This window comes from Wickerhamomyces ciferrii, contig 00025 (genome assembly GCF_000313485.1).
Source record: "Wickerhamomyces ciferrii WGS project CAIF00000000 data, strain NRRL Y-1031 F-60-10, contig 00025, whole genome shotgun sequence".
Taxonomy (NCBI): Eukaryota; Fungi; Ascomycota; class Saccharomycetes; order Phaffomycetales; family Wickerhamomycetaceae; genus Hansenula; species Hansenula ciferrii.
This window is the reverse complement of record NW_011887715.1, coordinates 123,051-143,233: the sequence shown is the minus strand read 5'-3', so window position 1 is coordinate 143,233 and position 20,183 is coordinate 123,051. Positions and strand designations below refer to the sequence as shown.

The following is a 20,183-nucleotide window of genomic DNA, read 5'->3' as shown; positions in this document are numbered from 1 at the left end:
CACTTTATTACTGTCAAACTATCATTTCAATGCAAACTGCCACAATTAAGATAAATGCTTAGATGTATCATAAGGAAAGCTCCTAAAAGTGCTCAGTCAATTGCAAGAAGGTCAATTCTCCATGGTTCTTTTGTTATACGACGGGTCAACATTGGCCAAAGGTTACACAGTACATCAGCAGTAGCAGAAATCATATCAAATGTGGATGAAATCCAACTAGAGGTACCAAATAAGGAATCATTCGAAGAATTCCAGGACAAAGAGAGAATAGATACACAAGTTATTCAACCTAAGAGACCACAATTACCAACTTTAGATGGGTTAAGTGACTATCAAATATCTAAAATCTTCAACCAAATACCATCAGAAACTCTTAATGAAAACATTGAAACATTTGCATTTTTAGGTGAATCTTATTTAGATAATGAAATTGTCGAAATATTATATGAAGCTCAACCTAACATTGATCAAAAAACATTCTATAAAATTAAAGATAAAATTAAGAATGATCTCATACATTGGACATTCCCATTTGATATACTTGAGAATTTAAAAAAAAATTATGAACGTGTTAATAATTATGAAATTCATGAACATAGTTTCAAAATTGATGATTCGAATAAGGTACTACATGCATATTTTGGTGTCTTATATCTGGCACAAAAGGATCATAAAGATATTAAACCTTTTGAATTTTTGAAATCATTGATTGAACCCATCATACCAAGTGTTCTTAAAACCACAGATCAACAAGATTTGAACCTAGGAAATCATAATAATGTCATTACAACTAACAAACCAGTTGAAGTTGATTTCACTCCATCATCAAACACTGAAAGCTCTAAACTTGAACTTTCAAAACTTTTAAAAACACTTTGGCAAAGATCTTTAAAAAAGGCAGAAACTGAACTTATTTCTACGAGTTCCATAGATGCACTTCTAAATCTTATGGGTGGGAAAAAAAGTTTAGTGGTATATGAAACACGAAAAACAGCTAACGATGGTTATTTAACTGACTGTATCATTAATGGGGTAGTTGTTGCTAATGGACAAGATACATTTAAATTTATTTCTAAGGAAAAGGCAGCTTTTAAAGCTATAACTTTATCAAATGAGAAAATTTATGAATCAATTTGGTTACCAATGATGTATAATAGATTTAAAACTGGGGATTATCAAATTTTGCTTATAACTTACCTTAAGAATATAGCAAATATGCCAACGATGGAGAAATTTGGTAAAAATATTACAGAAGATGATATTTTGACTTTAGTGGATGAACTTAAAGAAGAGGATAAGAAGCAGATTGGGATTCCAGATGGGAAATCTGAAACCGATCATGGGGTATCGAGCTCAAATAATATATCAAAACTTACCAGTACTAAAGATAAGGAAACATTTGACTCATCTAGAATTGAAGACCGAAATCTACGCAAATATTTTGAATTCAAAAGGATGAATGTGACAAAATTCTTGAGTCTTAACACATCCAAGTCGAGACTTAATGATATACTAAAAGGTTCAAAAATTAATTATGAGACAACACGAGATGGTACCAAAATAACGTCAAAATGTTTAATTAATGATATATTGATTAATGTTGCTACCGGTAATACTATTGAAGAAGCTGAAAAAAAAGCTGCAATGAATGCACTTCTTGAAGGTAAAGAAAGAATCTTTCATGATATTTGGTTTCCAATGAACAAAAAAAAATTGAAGATGTCAACTACAGCGTTTAAACTAAAGTATCGTGAATTTTTGAAGTCAATTAATCAGAGGGATGAACCTAGTATCCCCAATTCTAATTCAAACATTTCAAAAGAATCAAGTAATTTAACTAAGACAATTTCAACAAACAATTCATCAAATATTAATGATTTAAATTTCAAACTTGATGATCATTCAAACTTGAAGAAATTTTTCCAATATGAATTAAATATTGCTAGATCAGGATTGAATACCACCCTAATCAAACAGAGCTTATATAACCTTGTCAGAGGGGCAGCTAAAGATACATCGATAAAGTATAGAGTAACTGGTGCAAATAAGGAAAATAATGTGGTTAAAGTAGAATGTTTTGTAAACAATCATTTAGTTGGTACTGGAATCGATGCAAAAGAAAAGATAGCTGAAAAAATGGCTGTTATAGATGCTTTAAAGAAGAATGAAGAGAAATTATTTAATGATGTATGGTTACCAATGGCAAAGAGTTACTTAAATGCTCATAATCCAGGAGAAAATGTTCCATCTTTTATTAAACAATATCTTGAGTTCTTAAATAGCTCGCAAAATGTTGTGAAGAATGATAAAGTATCAAATCAACAAAATCAGTCATTAATAAAAAGCTCAGATGATAAAGATTCAATTAAGTTAAGAAAGTTTTTCGAATCTCGCTTAAGAGTTGCAAGATCATCAACAAAAACAAACCCCAAAGAAAAACTTCATGTTCTAACTGGTCCACTTAATGAAAAATTCAAGATTGAATACAAAATAGTCTCACGAATTAATGGTAACATAAAAGTGCATTGTCTTATTAATGGTGAATTTTCAGGCATGGGTTGTGATAAAGAATCAAAAATTGCAGAAAGAAAAGCAGCTAAAGATGTTATTTCTAATAGATCAGAACAATTTTATAATGATAGATGGTTACCAGTTGCTAAATCATTGGTTAAAGATTTGAAGAATGGAAAGAATAAAAATCTTGTTAAACTTGTTGCCAATATGAATATAAAAAGTTTCTACAAGAAAATAATTAATGATATAAAATAACGAATAGCAAATAATAGACTAATAAGATATCGTATATAGAGAACAAGAGTCTAAGAAATATGTAGTATATCGATCAAACATGCTCTTGATAATCTTTTTATATGTACTTAGTTAAACCCGAGACACAATTGTTTTGAAAAATTAAATTTTCAATTTCACTTTATTATATGTCAAAAGGTCACCAAAACAACCAACAAAGAATAATGCTTAGATGTATAATACGAGGAGTTCCTCGATGCTCTAAATTAATTACAAGACGATCAATAGTCCCTAGTTCTCACGCTATACCAAAGGTGAATACGGGGTTTAAAATACAAAGATTTCAAAGTACATCAAGAAGTGGTCAAAATAATCAAATACTGGACTCATCAAAGATTGAAGACATAAATTTAAGGAAATATTATGACTATTTATGGGAAGATGTGGAAAAGAAGATAACTTTAAAAACATCCAAATCCAAACTTCAAGATCTGTTAAGTTTTACTTTAATTACTTATGAGAATGAAAAAATAGATAATGAAATCACGTCAAAATGTTTTATAAATGATAAATTATTTGGTGTTGCTAAAGGTGAAACAATTAAAGAAGCTGAACAAAAAGCTGCAATGAATGTATTCTTTGATGGGAAAGATACAATGTTTAATGATTATTGGTTACCAATTTCTAAAAAAAAATTAAAGATTGCAAAAATTGGGGATGGTGATAAATTGTTTTCTAAAAATTATCAAAATTTTATAAATTCAAATAATCTAAATTTTGGAGTTGATTCAAATAATTCAAAAAAAATAATACCAGAAGATTCAGATATCAAACTTGATGATGTTTCAAATTTAAAATTGTTTTTCCTACATGAATTAAGAATCGCAAAAGCAAAGTTAACTGAAGATATTGCCATAAAGAAACTTGAAGAATTTGTACAAAACTGTGGATTTGAAAATGCATCAATTGAATATAGAGTAATTGGTAATAGAACTAAAAAAATGGGAGGAAAACCTATTGTTCAATTTCAAATGGAATGTTTTATAAATAATATACCAACTAGTATTGCATATCATGTCGAAGAAAAAAAATCTAAAAAGATGGCTGCTGTGAATGCTTTACTTCGAGGTGAAAAAAAATTATTTGAAGAAGTATGGTTACCATTGACAGATCAATATTTTACTTATAATCAAGAAAAACCTTCATTATTTATTCAAAAATATAAAGAATTTTTGGAGAAGAATAAATATGTGATGAATTTTAAATCAGAAGTAAATCCAGAAATCAGAGGTGCCAAGTGGGTATATAAGAGTTATTATAATCGATTGGATACAGATACAGAATAGTTCCACCAAGAAATAATGGTAGACTAGAAACTCATTGTTTTATTTATGATATAATGAAACCTTGTATATAGGAAATTTCTTAATAACCAAAGCAGATAGCATAATATATACCATGTAAATAGATTAATTTTGAAAATGTTATGAATCTAATGCACTGAGCTATTATAATTTCAATATAATCTAATTTAGTTACCATGTAATTTATACTCAATATTCATGACTTTGTTTAACTTCTTTTCTCTATATACCCATACTAAATTTTTATAGCATCGAAATTAATCCCCGAGACAAAATATTTCATAATTTTTCACTTTATTATGTTAAAAGATCACCAGAAGAAGAACAACCACAAATATAAATGCTTAGATGTATCATACGAGGTGCTCCTCGATGTTCTAAATTAATCACAAGAAGACCAATAATCCATAGTTATTATGTTATACGACGAGTGGATACTGGGCTTGGAAAAAAGTTTCAAAGTACATCATCAACAGAAAAACCAATAATAAGATCAGATAAAACTCATCTAGAAATCCCCAAACAGGAATCATTTAAAGAAGGTAAAGGTATAGGGCTAATAGCGACACATGATATTCAACATAATAAACCACAACCACCAACTCTGGAAAAGTCAAGTAACGATCAAATATATAAAAGTTTAAGTCAAATACCATCATCACAAACTTTTATTTTACAAAAATATTTTGAATATGAATGGATCAAGGCAACAAAGAATTTGAAGCTTGAATCTTCTAAAGAAATACTTTTTCACATAGGGAATGGCTCGAAAGTTAATTATGAAACAACAAAAGATGATACCAAGATAATATCAAGATGTTTTATAAATGATGAATTATTTGGTATTGCTAATGGTGATACTATTGAAGAAGCTGAATTTAAAGTTGCAATGAGTGTACTTCTTGAAAAGAAAGACAAGATTTTAAATGAATTTTGGTTTCCAATAAGTATAAACAAATTAAAACGAACCAAGACTGGGAAACGTACTGCATTTTCTATAAAGTATCATAAATTTTTAAAATCATTTTATCAAAAAAAACTTGAAGATGATTCAAAATTAAAAGAATTTTTCCAATATAGATTAAAAGTTGCTAGATCAGGGTTGAATGAAATCACAGCCAAAATGAAATTATTCAATCTATTCAAAGGAATAATTAGAGATACATCAATAAAGTACACAGTAATAATGGCAAAAAAACATGAAAATAACGAAGTTCAAGTTGAAGTGGAATGTTATATGAATAAAGTTTTAATTAGTACTGGTATTGGTACAAGTATTAAAACTTTTACTAAACATGCAGAGATTTCAGCTGGAAGAAGAGCTGCAATTAATGCTTTAATGAAGAATGAAGATGAATTATTTGATTTATGGTTACCAATGGTGAAGAGGTTATTAGATTCGAAGAATAAGGAAATTAAAAGTTCGTCATTTTTCATTGAATATGTTAAATTTTTAGAAAGATCAGAAAATGAGATGAATGAAGAATTAAATACATAGGCTCAATAATGATTCTTTGAGAAGGCTATTTGGAGAGTTATTTGAGTCTCGTTTATGAAGTTGTATAGTATAAACCATCAAGTATGGATGTCAAAGAAACAGTTGATACTCCAGTTGATCCAATATCAAAAATAGAAATAAGCTGAGGTCATTCATTGATGATGAACTTACAAGTGAATATAAGTATAATGACATGCATTGAAATCAATGAGCTATTGTATATAGAAACAACTTTCAATTTCTTGTGTATACAACACTATTTATTATAATTAATAGACATAAAACTAAAGTTTTTATTATAATTCGTACATTTGTACTTATACTTTTACATAATCAAGATGATAAGCCCGGTAATAATTCTCCGATGAACTTTTCAACATCAAAACCATTAAAATCACAACGAATTAAACCAGATCAAGAGCCCTTGATCGATATCATCATACCATCATACATCATACACTAAATCTCACAACCACCCCCCAACACACAAACCAAAAATTTCATCAAAAACCATGGTAACAATTGAATATTTTGGACCATCAAAAGATTTCACAAATAAATCAATAGAATCAATTCAAATAACGTCATTACTACAACTTTATGAATACTTGGAAATCCAATACACCAAAGAATTTTCTGAATATGTTAAAGAAAATTGTGGTATAACTGTTGATTATGAGTATATTGATAAAGAATTAGGTGTTGAATTTAATGAAGGTGATGAAATTTGTATTATACCTCCTGTAAGTTCGGGATAGAATAGTCATCAGCTATAGAGAGAAAAACCAGCTGATGTTATAAGTTATTTATTTATTAATATATGGATTACATTGATTACATTGGTTATAAATTAAACATATATTACAATTTCTTTTTCTCTAGACATAAAATCATAAACTCCAAAATATCAAGTTAAAATTACATAAATTAAAGCAACAGAACAAACATAGTTAGCACAAACAAAGATACTAAACTCTTTACCAGAAAGATTGATTACCTTGATTTCCTTGATTAAATTGTGGATTTTGTACTTGTTGTTGTTGAATATTTGGTGTTGTTATATTACTTCCAGGAACTCCACCAGGTACACCACCAGGTATTCCAACACCATTTGGCACACCACTTGGAACACCACCAGATATTGAACCTTGTTGTTGTTGCTGCTGTTGTTGTTGTTGTTGTTGTTGTTGAAATTGTCTTTTCAATTGTTCTTGTCTTAATAATAAAGTTCTTCTTTGTAATATTTGTACACCTTCTGGAAACAATTGTTGTAATTTGACATACATTTCCATTAATTCAGGAGAATCATTTGGTGGACTTAATATTGTTGGGAATATTGGTTTATTTAAATTCCCATTATTATTATTATGTTTTTCTGATAATTCTCCAATACAAGTTAAATTTGCATGTAGTCTTTTTAATAATGTTTGATCTCTTGTTTGTGTGAATTTATGGAGGAGTAACGTGTTTGTGTTGAGGAGGATTGTTATCCTATTTCTATCCAATTGAAGATCCATTGTGATTTAGATCTTTTGACCTTTTGATTGATGAGTATTTTGGTTCTTTTGATGCTTTTTATTTATTTGTTTTTTTCATAAAGAGCATTCGCGAATTTTTCTCATCTTTTTCAAAATTTTAACGTGTATTAAAAAAAAATATTGATAGCTGATCTCAAAACTCAAAAAGCACTTAATCAAGTTGAATTTGGTTGATTTTATTTATATTCATAAATCATATATTCATAATTCAATCAGATCAAAAGATGTCTGAAAAATCCGCAGCAGATTATAAAAACTTGGGAAACCAAGCATTAAAATCCAAAAATTATCAAGATGCTATAGATAATTATACAAAAGCAATTGAAATTGATCCAGAAGATCCAATTTTTTATGCAAATAGAGCCCATGTTGAAATTCAAATTGAATTATATGGTTCAGCAATTTTAGATGCTACTAGAGCAATTGAATTAGATCCAAGTTACCTCAAAGCTTATTATCGTCGTGCAGTTGCTAAATCAAGATTATTAAAACATAAAGAATCAACAGAAGATTTAAATATAATTTTAAAATTAAAACCTGATGATAAGAATTCTAAGGCTTTATTACAAGAATTAAATAAATTGATTAGGAAATTAGCATTTGAAAAAGCTATTCAAGTTGATGATGAAGATTTTTTCAAAATTGATATAAGAAATTTTCAAATTGATGATGGTTATAAAGGTCCATTAATTAAATTTAATGATGAAGAGGAAATTAAATTTGATATTGACCAAGAATTTATTTTGGAATTGATTGATTTTTTTAAGAAAGGTGGTATATTACCTAAAAAATATGTTTATGCATTATTAATTAAAATCAATGAAATTTTGAATAATGAATCTGCATTTATGGAGATATCAATGGATCATAAAGATAAAAATTTTATAAATGTTGATAAGTTTACCATTGTGGGTGATACACATGGACAATTTTTTGATTTAATTAATTTTTTCTCACAAAATGGTTATGTTTCAGATTTTCATGGATATTTATTTAATGGAGATTTTGTTGATAGAGGTAGTTGGTCATGTGAAGTTATAATTTTATTATATTTTATTAAACTAGTTTTCCCAAATAAAATTTATTTAAATAGAGGGAATCATGAAACAAATGATATGAATAAAGTTTATGGATTTGAAGATGAATGTAAATATAAATATGGTGAAAAAATTTTTAAAATTTTCAGTAAAACTTTTGAAAATTTACCATTAATTACAATGTTAAATAATGATTATTTAATTATGCATGGTGGGTTGTTCTCAAAACCTGATATTACCCTTGAAGATATAAGAAACAAAGTCACCAAGAAACCAAACCCTAAAGAAGGTATGGAAATGGAATTATTATGGACAGATCCACAAAAAGAAGATGGATATGGTATGAGTAAAAGAGGTATTGGTATTCAATTTGGACCAGATATTACAAAAGCATTTTTAGAGTTGAATAATTTAAAGGGTATAATACGTAGTCATGAAGTTAGAATGGATGGATATGAAATTGAACATGATGGTAAATTAATAACTATTTTCAGTGCACCAAATTATTGTGATTCTACTGGTAATTTAGGTGCTTTAATTAATGTTGATAAAAAGGGGGAATTAGAATTTAAACAATTTAAAGCAGTTGAACATCCACCAATGAAACCAATGGCTTATACAAATAGTTCATTTGGATTTTAGTGAAACTTAGCTTTAGCTAAGTTGAACGTGTGAATGACAACTGTTAAACAACTCACTTGTATAGATTGTTAATATAGATTATCGGAATCCTATTGTAATGATATCCCACTTTATTCCTTGTGTATCCCACAAGTACAAATGATTAAGCTTATACTGATTACGTAATGTGGAGATGTTTTTACCCCAGCGCTTTTTTCCCATTAAAATTTATGAAAACAAAAATGATCAGTTGAAAATCAGAAAAGGGAAAGTGAAAGTGAATACTCAGCGGTTAATTAACAAGTGAAATGAAAAGGAGTTTATTAAAAAGAGAAAAGATGAAAAGTGGTGATTTAAATGATCAAAGTGGATGTGGGTTATGGATTGATGGAATTGAAATGAATTGAAATGGATATAAATAAAGATTGAAATCACTTGTAATTACTTGAAATCATTGTCAATTATCAGTATCAATAGTCAAATCAGTATACCAAGATGTCCGTCTTTCCTGGTGTCGAAGAAATCACTCCAGATTATTTGGAAACTGCTTATGATAAAGATATCCCACAAGAACACATCTATGGTCCTTTCAAACCAGATCCACAAAATTTAAAACATCATGATGTTAATTCATTAGCTCAAGGTTGGTTAGTTGAATTTAATCAAACATTATCCCAGATTGCTAAAGATCCAAATCAATTGGATAAATTCCTTTTACCACATACTGGTTGGAAAGATCATTTATCTTTAACTGATGACCTTAGAACTTTTATAAATCCAAATGAAATTAAAGCCAATGTTCCAAAAAATATTGATAAGATTGGTGAATTTCAATTTGATAAACAAGCTGATTATAGATATCCAACTGGTATTTCATTAACCACTGTACACGAGGGTGATGAACACACACCACCAATTCAATGGATTCAATTATATTTAAAATATAAATCAAATTTTGGTATTGGTCGTGGTTCAATTAAATTAGTTAGTGTGGAATCAAATGATGATGCTCCAATTGGTTTGAAAATCCTAAGTGTTTTCACCTTGTTGGATGAATTTGATGGTATACCTGAACAAATTGGCCGTAATAGACCAACTGGTACAAAACATGGTGAAAATATTCAAAGAAAAACGTGGTTAGAACAAAGATCTGATGAAACAAATTATCAAGGAGATCATCAACCCCTAGCCTTGCTTGTCGGTGGTGGTCAATCTTCAATCACCATAGCTGCAAGATTAAAATCATTTGGTTATAATGTCCTAATTGTGGAATCTAATTTAAATATTGGTGATAATTGGAGAAAACGTTATAAATTTTTATCATTACATGATCCTTTTTATTATCATAGATTACCTTATATTCATTCAGATACTTTCCCAATATATCCATCAAAAGATCAATTTGCAAATTTCTTGGAATGTTATGCCAAAATGCTTGAATTAAATATTTGGTTAAATACATCAGTTACAAAAGCTGGGTTTAACTCAGATACAAAAAAATGGGAAGTTTCAGTTGTAAATAATTCAACAAATGATGTTAAAAAAATTTTCCCAAATCATTTAATTTTTTGTACAGGACATTCAGGTGAACCAAACATTCCACATTTCCCAGGAGAATCAAAATTTAAAGGAGAAATTGTTCATTCATCTCAACATACATCAGGTGCAAATTACCAAGGTAAAAAAGCCCTAGTTGTTGGTGCATGTAATTCATCTCATGATATATGTCAAGATTTTTATGAACAAGGTATCAAAGAAGTTACAATGTTACAAAGATCTTCAACTTGTGTTATTTCATCAGATGATGGTGTTCGTACTAATTGTGAAGGTGTTTTCGATGCCGAGGGACCACAAATTGATACTGCTGATGTTTTGCTTCATGGTAATCCAATTTGGTTAACAAATGCAATAATGAGACAACAATATAGAAAATCTTCAAAATTGGATGGGAAATTATTAACAGGTTTGAAAAAACAAGGTTTTGAAACAAATGCTGGGATGGGTGGTACTGGTTTATTTGGATTGTATTATCGTCGTGGTTCAGGTTATTATATTGATGTTGGTTGTTCAACTTTAATCATTGAAAATAAAGTTAAAGTTTCCCATGGAGAAATCCAAGAATTTACCGAGAATGGAGTTATATTAAAAGATGGTTCTAAAATTGATGGATTAGATATCGTGGTCTTAGCAACGGGTTATACAAATATGAAAGAAACTGCTAAAAAAATTGTTGGTGAAGAAATTGGTTCACAATTAAATCCTGTTTGGGGGTTTGATAAAGAAGGTGAATTTAAGAGTATTTGGAGACGTTCAGGTTTTGAAAATTTTTGGTTTCATGGTGGGAATTTAGCTATGGTTAGGTATATGTCTAAAAGATTAGCTTTACAAATTATTGCTAAACAAGAGGGAATTAAGTATCAGAACTTGCTCTAGTGTTTTATTTTGATACTGGTTATCTATTATTTATTATTTATTTATGACACACTTTATATGATTTTATATGATTTTATTTCAAATACATACATATTATAACTACAACCTTTTTATACATACATATTGTACATTTTATATAAATAAATCTAAAAACTTAAAAACAAAACAGGGAAAACCACTAAATAACATGAGTTATATAAAATCATTAGCTTTTTATACTTGATATAACCATTATTAATGGTATATTATGATTAATGATATTAATGATACGAATTAAAAAAAATGTGAAAAAAAACAAAACTTTTAAAGAATTAAATGAATTAAATGGATAAGAATTGAATAGAGATGCTTTTTGGTTGGTATTGGTATTATGTGCTTTGAATTTTTATTTAATTTAGCTATCGCTAAATTATTCAATCCATTCCAAAAACTCCATCATCAACATCTTTCTCATCTTCTTTCTCCCCATCTTTTTCCTTTTCATCAACTTTTTCTAAAGGTTCACTAATACTTTTCTTTGTCTCTCTAATTGTTGTTGATTTTGGAACATCCAAAAATCCACCATTTATTTTTTTATTAATTGGAGAATTTAAATTCCCATTAGATTCACTTGGTGGGAATTGTGATATTGAATTATATCTATGATTTTTCAAATATGGGGAAGGAGAATTTTCAAATCTTGAATCATCTTCATCATCATCATCTTCACCTTCATCATTTTCTGTATATTTTGGATTGAATTTAATAGAGCTTTCTTTTTCTTCTTGAATTGGATCCATTTCATTCATTTCATCTAATTCATTCATTGAAACTAATATACTTGCAGCTTCTAATAATTGAACTTGTTGATGTTTAGAAATTAATAATTTCTTGGTAACATTCCATTCTGGAGTATGTTCCCAAAGATGTTTTGCTAATGATGAAATATGTTTATAACCTTTCCCACAAGCTTCACATTTTAATTCTTCTTTTAATCTACCGGATTCACCTTCACTTATTCTTCTAACAACAAATTCTCTACTTAAAGTTGGTACAGAATTTGATAAATATTGATTATTTCCAGTACTTTGTCCATGATTTAATTGACGATTATGATGTTGTGGAATATGAATATTTGAATGATTTGGAGGAGATAATGGAGAATGACTTATTGAGTTATGACGTTGAGGTATTTGATATGGAGCAGTGGAGATTGAAGCTCTTCTTGATAAATGATTATTTGGATTATGAGTTGAAGTCATGATATTGTTGACTTATGGCTTTATTATGTTTTTTTATGTGGGGCCTTCTTGTAGTAGTATAAGTTGAAATAGTGTGTTTATCTTTTTGTGTAGTGTAATCTTGTGGATATCTCTGGGAATATCTATGAGTGTTGAATATTATAACTAATATACTCTATAATATCCTATAGTTCTTCTTCTTCTAGTTCTTGTTGATGGTGTTGTTGTTGGTTTAACTTTTGGGTCTAAATTTTTTTTTATTGACGCTTATTTTTTTTAAATTTTTTTATTTTTTTTTTAATTTTTTTTTTAAAGTTGAGATTGAACAAAGAAGAAAAGAAAATGAAAGAATAATGAAGTGGAAGACTAGTGAGGTGAAGTGGTGATTGATATTGATTGAATGTGATTGAATGTGTTATAATAATATAATAGTAATAGTATAATATTAGTATAGTAGTATTATTGTCTAGTATTAGTCTTGTCTTGTCACTGTGTTTTTGTTCCACTTCCATTGTGTTATTACGCGATTCGCAATCTAAATTTATTATCGTGGAAGAGATGGAAAGAAGACAGTAGAACTAGAACTAGAAGTAATAAAGAATAGATTTAATTATATAGATATATTGCTTCTTCTCCATAAGTTACATTACACTCTCATTACTCATAATATCAATATCAACATATATTCTTTACTTCTACTCATACTTAATTCTAGTTGTACTATTGTTTTAGTTAAATGTCGTTTGACTTAAATACGCTAAAATACGCGAAATCATTTTAGTTCCATGGAAATTATTATTGACGCGTCGTACAACCATAAGCTTCAATTACACAGTTGATTATAATACTCTTGATTATATACACATACTAATGGTTATTATATTAATGCTCATAATAGATTACTCCTTACTTACTAGTTCTTAGAAAATCATATACTATAGTGCAAAAAACACAGTATATGTGCCCCAAACCAGAGAGGATTTACTATAATAAACATAATAAACTACTATAAACTACACAATTTAAAGTATATAACTTTATTTATCATTACTTATATATATATAAATAACAATTCTATACTCTACTCATCCTCACTGAAAACAACTTCACCTTCAATATCATCTTCATCCAATAGCGTACCAGGATTTAATTGTACCTCTTGTCTTAAATGTTGTAATAATTGATTTAATGAACTTCTTGAATTATGATTATGATGATGTGATGATGATTTTCTTCTTGGTATATTATGTCCATTACTAAAACTTGAACCACGTTTCTTATGTGATGTTTTCTTTTTAAATTCTATATCTAAATCATTTAAATCTTTTTGTTTTTGTGATTTAAATGAATTTGATGTTTGGTTTGATGTCCATGAAGTTTCTTCTAAATTTATTAAAAATACTTTATTATTATAAAATCTTAAGACATCTAATGATATCTTAGTCTTTGGTTGGAATGTAACACCATATTCATGAATCTTGGTGATTGTTTCTTTTGCTTTTAGATAATGATCTTCATTATTTATATCTAATTCAATTAAATTTTTAAAATTCATGGAATTTGGTTCATAAATTATATAATATCCATCAATTTTAAAATGTAATTTTCCCAAATCATTATATGATTTATCTTCTAAATAACCAAAATCTAAAACACGGGCAATTATATCACCTTGTAAAAATTTTAATTTATTATATATATCAATATTCCCATGCCATAGAGTAAAACTTTCATCCATACCACGATCGGTTTTTAAAGGTAATCCAAATAATGTATCCATATTACCATTTGATTTATTTATAATTAATTTTTTATCATCTTTATAATAATCTAAGAATTTAAATTTATTAACATTATATTGTTCATCATAAATTGATAATAAAACTTTTTGATTTGAATTTGATAACTTGTGTTCATTAAAAATTTGATAATAATTTTGTTTATCATGGAATAACTTCTTTAAATCAATACATAGGGTTTGACATGACCATTCATAACCAATTGCAATGAATTCAACCAATGATTTCTCTAAATCAACTTTTTTTTTTAAAAATTTAATTTCTGATGGTGTTGTATAAATAAATGGTGAAATTTTTAATCTTTTATTTGATTGTGAATTGGTATTATTATTAATCATTGATTTTGACTTTTGAAATAATTCCCATTCTTTTATAATCCGGGAATTTATTAAATTCATCTTGGTATTATTAGATTTAAATTCATTTGATGATATATTAAACCATGAAGCAATTATAGATCTTATACTTAATCCATTAATACCCTGATCTTCAGATTCAAAATTTGAATAACTAAAATGCAAGACATTAACTTTTGAAATTAATTTCTTAACGTCTTGAATTTCACCATCTTCAATATCTTCAATTTGAAATACCCCGATCCAATAATAATCTGTTATAATAAATCTATTTGTTTGAGAATTTAAACATATTGAACAACATTTATGGAAATATTTTAAAAAATTATTAATTTTGGTGGAATTTGATCCAAATATCTTTGTTTGAAATTCATTTTGAAAATTTTGTTTTTGAGATTGGAAATATAATTCATATCCTTCTCCAATACCTAAACTTAAATTAACTAATTCAACATGAACAAACATTGAATTTAAAAATTTAGTATCTGGATCAACAAGACCAAATGGGAATGATGAGACTCCAACTGAACCAATTGGTTTTAATGAAACATTATGTTCATTATTTAAAATTGGTGAATATTCTTCATCAGTTTCCTCCAAGTATTTTTTCAATTTTGTTGAAGAATTCAATAAGAACATTTGATAAATTTTTAATATTGGATTTATTATACGATCATTGAAAACATCAAAAAATTCAGATTCATAAATTGTAAAATAATTTGGATAATCAACTGGAGTTTGAAAAGTTGGTAAATCATAAATATAATTTTCAAAATCAATAAAATTTGAATCCCCTGTTTGAGTTGTTTTGAAATTTTTCAATTTTTTGCTCAAAGTTTTATTAAATTTAGTTATAAATTTCTTATAAAATTCTTCATTTGTTAATTCAATACTCTTGTCTAAATTTGGTTTGAAAAATGGATAATTTTCATAAATTAAATTAGGTTTACCAGGTAAATAATGATGATCAACAGGTCTTTCCACTCTTTCTTTAGGAGTTTTCAAACCAATTTCATTCCCAATAATCCGATCTCTTTCTAATATAGTATCATTTGGTAAAAAAAATCTTGTTTTTAATTCATTACAATCATCATCCATTAATTCAAATGGATTAACATCATGATAAGAAATATATGGTAAATCTAAATTAAAGAAATTTTCAATAGATTTTTGAATCTTTGGTAATGAAGCAGTATTTGATTTTTTGGTATCATTAGTTGTATTATTGTTCCCTAATATTTGATCTAAATCACGTATTTTAATAAATTTACCATTTATATCATAAGTACAATAAATTGGTTCATCATCTGAATCTGGATCTAGAATAATTGAAACTAGTTTTCTTGGAACCATTATTTGTAATCCTTATTTGTGAGTGAATAAACAATACCAACAAAGAGATTAACCAGCAAGTACAAAATCAACCTTGATCAAAATAAATAAAATATTATAAAATATTGTTTTACTTGAAAGATCTATAAAAGAGCTTATAAATTTTAAAATTGATTTCAAAAGGGGAGATTCGAGGGTTGATATTCACGTGCTTGGACCACCTCGGAAATGAAAACACATATAAACTTTGAGACGAGTACAATTTATACAATTTTTTGATTTATATTGTATATATTTGGTATATGATTGTTAAGTCTATATAATCAGTGCATTATTCCAAATGTTTATAACATGCATCAAAAAATTCAAATTCTAATTTACACATATCAACAAAAATTTGTTCACAAGTTTCATCACCAACTCTATCAACTTCATCTTTCAAGAATTTAACCCAATTGGAGAATCCTTCACCACTATGTAAATCAATCCATTCTTTATGTTTCCATTCAATATCACTTGGGATAGTATTGTTTTCAATTGCATCATTTGCCCATTTTAAATAAACTTCTTCCATTAAATAATGTGCAGTAACTAATTGACCATATGAATAATTATTTGATTTTAATAAATTTTTAAGATATGCAACATAAGTTTCCACTTGTGGTAATAAGATAGATTGATCTAATGCCACTTTTGATGATAAATCTTTAATACAAATTTGAAAATAATCATTTTCATTATTTGCAAAAAATCCAATTTGTTTTGCTAATTTAATTTGTGATTCATCATCATCACATAATGAAGCTAATTTACATGTTAATCTAATACCAACTTGGAAAAATTTTAAATCTTGGATTAAATATAATAATAATTTATTATCTGGTAATGTTCCTTGACATAACTCTGTAGTGAATTGATGAGTTGTTGCTTTGGTGAATAAGTTTTGATATTTGTTTAATAATTGATCACTGAATGACATTGATGAGTATAATTGATGAGTATAATTGATGAGTATAATTGATTGAGTATGACAACTTAATAAACCTGGAACACCTTTATATGTAACGAAACAATGGAACAATAGACAATAAAACAATCAAAATCAAATCAAATCGACATCTTCCAACGTTCAAAATTAAATGCTCTTAAAATGATTTTGAATAAATTACTGTGAATTCAATCACATATGAACATGATCTCCACATAGAATTATGATGATTTAACAGGATTTTCAAAGGTAAACTCATCAAAATCAACATATTTCAACCACTAGACACACTGAAGTACTTCATACCCCAAATAACCAACTCTTTACTTTAATTTCTTTCAAATTCCCATCAATTTCATTAAAATCTTTATAAATGAATAAAAATCCTTACATAATCCACTGCGCGCCGATGACATAATCCACATAGTTTTTTTATTTTTATTTTGTTTTTGACAACACAAATTGGAAATTATTATAAAGTCAAAAGACATAAAACAATAAAGTCTAGTTGATATTATACTCAGATCAAGTTTATTTAGCTAGATTATAGACAGGAGACCAAAGATGGTTGTTGACACAGAATATTATGACATCTTACAAATAAAACCAGATGCTACACAGGCTGATATCAAAAAAGCATATCGTAAAAGATCTGTTAAAGACCATCCAGATAAGAATCCAAATGATCCAAATGCAACTGAAAAATTTCAAGCTATTTCTCAAGCATACCAAGTGTTAAGTAATGAAGAACTAAGAGCTAAATATGATAAACATGGTAAAGAATCTGCTGTTCCAAATGAAGGTTTTGAAGATGCTGGTGAATATTTTGCTATGATTTTTGGTGGTGAAGCTTTTGTTTCTTATATTGGTGAATTAAGTCTTTTGAAAGATATAACTAAAAGTGCTGAATTGAATGAAGAAGAAAAAGAAGCTGAAGCTAAAGAAGAAAAACTTAAAGAAGAATCAAAAGAGGAAGTAAAGAATGAAGATGATAAACCAAAGAAAGATTCAAATACTAATACAAAACCAAATGTTGATGATACTACCAATACAAAAGATTCAAACAATACCAATAAAACGAGGTCAAATTTCAATGAAAAAGTAACATTAAGACTTTTACAACATGCTGAAAATGCAGAAGCAGAAGCTGAATCTGAACAACAAGGTAAAGAAACTGAACCAAAAAAGGAAAAATCAAAATTAGAAGAACATGAAGAAGAAGTACAACGTAAAAAAGCAGAATCAATTGAAGAATTATCTAAAAAGTTAATTGAAAGACTTTCGGTCCTAACAGAATCTGAATATGATGAAGATTGTAAACAAGCATTCAAATCAAAATTTGAAATTGAAGCAAATATGTTAAAAATGGAATCTTTTGGTCTTGATATCTTACATACAATTGGGAAAGTTTATTTAACAAAAGGTGAAATTTTTTTAAATTCTCAACAATTTTTAGGTATACCTGGTTTTTTTTCATCTGTAAAGGCAAAAGGTAATATAGTTATGGATACTTTTAGAACAATTTCTACAGCATTAGATGCTCAACAAACAATGCAAGAATTAGGAAAATTACAAGAATTAAAAGCCTCATCAGAAGAATTAATTGATGAAAAAACTGGTGAAATTATTCCAAAACCAACAGATGAAGAAATTGCTGAATTAGAAAAATTACTGATGGGTAAAGTTCTTAATGCTGCATGGCATGGTTCAAAATATGAAATTCAATCTACATTAAGAGATGTTTGTGATAAAGTATTAAAAGATCAAACTCAAAATAAGAAAACTCAAATTAAGAGAGCTGAAAGTTTAATACTATTGGGTAAAGTTTTCATAAATACAACAAGAACAAAATCTGAACAAGAAGAAGCTCAAATTTTTGAAGAAATTGTTGCTGAAGCTACAAAGAAGAAACAAAGTAAATGATTTTGGAATAGGAAATCATTTATATTTATATATCATGTCATAGAACCATATCTTTATTCTTTTTTTATTATATAATGATCATTTGCTTTTTTAATATTTATAATTGATAATATCACATCAATCTTGCATATTGTAAATTTATATCTTTGATCTATGTTCTTTTTGTGAAGGAACTGCAAGTTTACCAGCTTTAATATCCTCTGAAACTAATTGATCAGCTTTAACTCTTTTAGGAGCATAATCAAAAAGACTATCTAAATCCACATCATCAGGAATTCTAACAACACCATTTTCATCAGCAATTATTAAATCTTGAGGTTTTATAACTTCATATTTATCATCATTACCAATATTTATTTCCAGGGGAACATTAATCCCCACAACTTTAACAGTCCCCTGAGATGCAGTAGTACCCAAACCATAAGCTAATACTGGATATTCTAAATCACGATGTTCATTAACATCTCTAATCCTACCAAATACAACAGTACCATTTGCTTGTAAATATTTAGCTCTTGTACTCATTAATCCACCATAAAGAGCATTATTAACAGTGACATAAGGTGCATACCTGGTTTGTAATTCTTTTGTTACACCAATAACAACAACTGAACCTTCTGGTACTGTATCTATATAGCCACCTTTAACTGCTGGTCTTGGATCTTCTGATGGTGCATATAATACAGTATATGCAGGACCAGCTATTGAATTTTTTGTAGTTGGATTAAAAGAATATTGTTTTAAATTGGGGAAAAATCCACCATTTTTTAAACCATGTTTAACTAAACCATCACTGATATCACATGGTGTGTATTGTTTAAGGAATTTTGTTGCGTTTTTGATTGCTTGAGATGTCATATTGTTAGGGAGTAATAATTTGTTCAATAAGATCTGGGGTTATATGTGGCTGTTTAATTGATCACTTTGTTTCTTGCAATGATCACAGACAATGCTATAAACCTTTGTTTTAATGTATACCTGGTGAGCCCTAAAAACTAAAACCACCTAAATGAACATTTATAAAGAACTTGAAAAGGGTGTTTTGTTGAATTGTGGAGTTTTGATGTTTTAAAGGAAACTTTGGATAAGTGGAAAGTTGAAGTACACTGTGCAAAATGTCAGAATTTACCATCCGCGAATTCGTTTTATATATGGAATAAATTAGTACTTGAACTTTTCATTTGTATGTAAATATTTGGTGAATTGATAGCATTTAATTATTGGAATCAAATAGAAGTGTTGAGGCAAATGAAGTGAGTGTGATGGCTGTATTCTGGGTGTGAGATATTGTATACTAACAAAATATCAAAAGTCAAGTACGGAATA

At 27.7% G+C, this 20,183-nt stretch overlaps 12 protein-coding genes across 12 annotated transcripts; 7 read left to right on the top strand and 5 right to left on the bottom strand.

The window, feature by feature from the left end:
• Positions 1–54: 54 nt before the first annotated feature.
• BN7_1143 (uncharacterized protein) lies at positions 55–2,769 on the top strand (the record flags this gene model as incomplete). Its single annotated transcript, XM_011278302.1, has 1 exon — positions 55–2,769. The coding sequence occupies one exon, from the start codon at positions 55–57 to the stop codon at positions 2,767–2,769; it is 2,715 nt and encodes a 904-aa protein (XP_011276604.1).
• A 203-nt stretch (positions 2,770–2,972) lies between these two features.
• On the top strand, positions 2,973–4,094 carry BN7_1142 (uncharacterized protein; the record flags this gene model as incomplete). The annotated part of the gene is made up of 1 exon (XM_011278301.1): positions 2,973–4,094. The coding sequence occupies one exon, from the start codon at positions 2,973–2,975 to the stop codon at positions 4,092–4,094; it is 1,122 nt and encodes a 373-aa protein (XP_011276603.1).
• Positions 4,095–4,452: 358 nt separating this feature from the next.
• On the top strand, positions 4,453–5,610 carry BN7_1141 (uncharacterized protein; the record flags this gene model as incomplete). Its single annotated transcript, XM_011278300.1, has 1 exon — positions 4,453–5,610. The coding sequence occupies one exon, from the start codon at positions 4,453–4,455 to the stop codon at positions 5,608–5,610; it is 1,158 nt and encodes a 385-aa protein (XP_011276602.1).
• A 512-nt stretch (positions 5,611–6,122) lies between these two features.
• Positions 6,123–6,368, top strand: BN7_1140 (MoaD/ThiS family protein; the record flags this gene model as incomplete). The annotated part of the gene is made up of 1 exon (XM_011278299.1): positions 6,123–6,368. One exon carries the CDS (start codon positions 6,123–6,125, stop codon positions 6,366–6,368), a length of 246 nt encoding a protein of 81 aa, XP_011276601.1.
• Positions 6,369–6,587: 219 nt separating this feature from the next.
• Positions 6,588–7,127, bottom strand: BN7_1139 (Merozoite surface protein 1; the record flags this gene model as incomplete). The annotated part of the gene is made up of 1 exon (XM_011278298.1): positions 6,588–7,127. One exon carries the CDS (start codon positions 7,125–7,127, stop codon positions 6,588–6,590), a length of 540 nt encoding a protein of 179 aa, XP_011276600.1.
• Positions 7,128–7,372: 245 nt separating this feature from the next.
• On the top strand, positions 7,373–8,827 carry PPT1 (protein serine/threonine phosphatase; the record flags this gene model as incomplete). The annotated part of the gene is made up of 1 exon (XM_011278297.1): positions 7,373–8,827. The coding sequence occupies one exon, from the start codon at positions 7,373–7,375 to the stop codon at positions 8,825–8,827; it is 1,455 nt and encodes a 484-aa protein (XP_011276599.1).
• A 474-nt stretch (positions 8,828–9,301) lies between these two features.
• Positions 9,302–11,239, top strand: BN7_1137 (uncharacterized protein; the record flags this gene model as incomplete). Its single annotated transcript, XM_011278296.1, has 1 exon — positions 9,302–11,239. The coding sequence occupies one exon, from the start codon at positions 9,302–9,304 to the stop codon at positions 11,237–11,239; it is 1,938 nt and encodes a 645-aa protein (XP_011276598.1).
• Positions 11,240–11,652: 413 nt separating this feature from the next.
• BN7_1136 (uncharacterized protein) lies at positions 11,653–12,480 on the bottom strand (the record flags this gene model as incomplete). Its single annotated transcript, XM_011278295.1, has 1 exon — positions 11,653–12,480. The coding sequence occupies one exon, from the start codon at positions 12,478–12,480 to the stop codon at positions 11,653–11,655; it is 828 nt and encodes a 275-aa protein (XP_011276597.1).
• Positions 12,481–13,540: 1,060 nt separating this feature from the next.
• Positions 13,541–15,967, bottom strand: BN7_1135 (uncharacterized protein; the record flags this gene model as incomplete). The annotated part of the gene is made up of 1 exon (XM_011278294.1): positions 13,541–15,967. The coding sequence occupies one exon, from the start codon at positions 15,965–15,967 to the stop codon at positions 13,541–13,543; it is 2,427 nt and encodes an 808-aa protein (XP_011276596.1).
• A 310-nt stretch (positions 15,968–16,277) lies between these two features.
• On the bottom strand, positions 16,278–16,925 carry PET18 (Pet18p; the record flags this gene model as incomplete). Its single annotated transcript, XM_011278293.1, has 1 exon — positions 16,278–16,925. The coding sequence occupies one exon, from the start codon at positions 16,923–16,925 to the stop codon at positions 16,278–16,280; it is 648 nt and encodes a 215-aa protein (XP_011276595.1).
• A 573-nt stretch (positions 16,926–17,498) lies between these two features.
• On the top strand, positions 17,499–18,857 carry DJP1 (Djp1p; the record flags this gene model as incomplete). Its single annotated transcript, XM_011278292.1, has 1 exon — positions 17,499–18,857. One exon carries the CDS (start codon positions 17,499–17,501, stop codon positions 18,855–18,857), a length of 1,359 nt encoding a protein of 452 aa, XP_011276594.1.
• Positions 18,858–18,995: 138 nt separating this feature from the next.
• Positions 18,996–19,715, bottom strand: BN7_1132 (bifunctional 4-hydroxy-4-methyl-2-oxoglutarate aldolase/oxaloacetate decarboxylase; the record flags this gene model as incomplete). The annotated part of the gene is made up of 1 exon (XM_011278291.1): positions 18,996–19,715. The coding sequence occupies one exon, from the start codon at positions 19,713–19,715 to the stop codon at positions 18,996–18,998; it is 720 nt and encodes a 239-aa protein (XP_011276593.1).
• Positions 19,716–20,183: the final 468 nt, after the last annotated feature.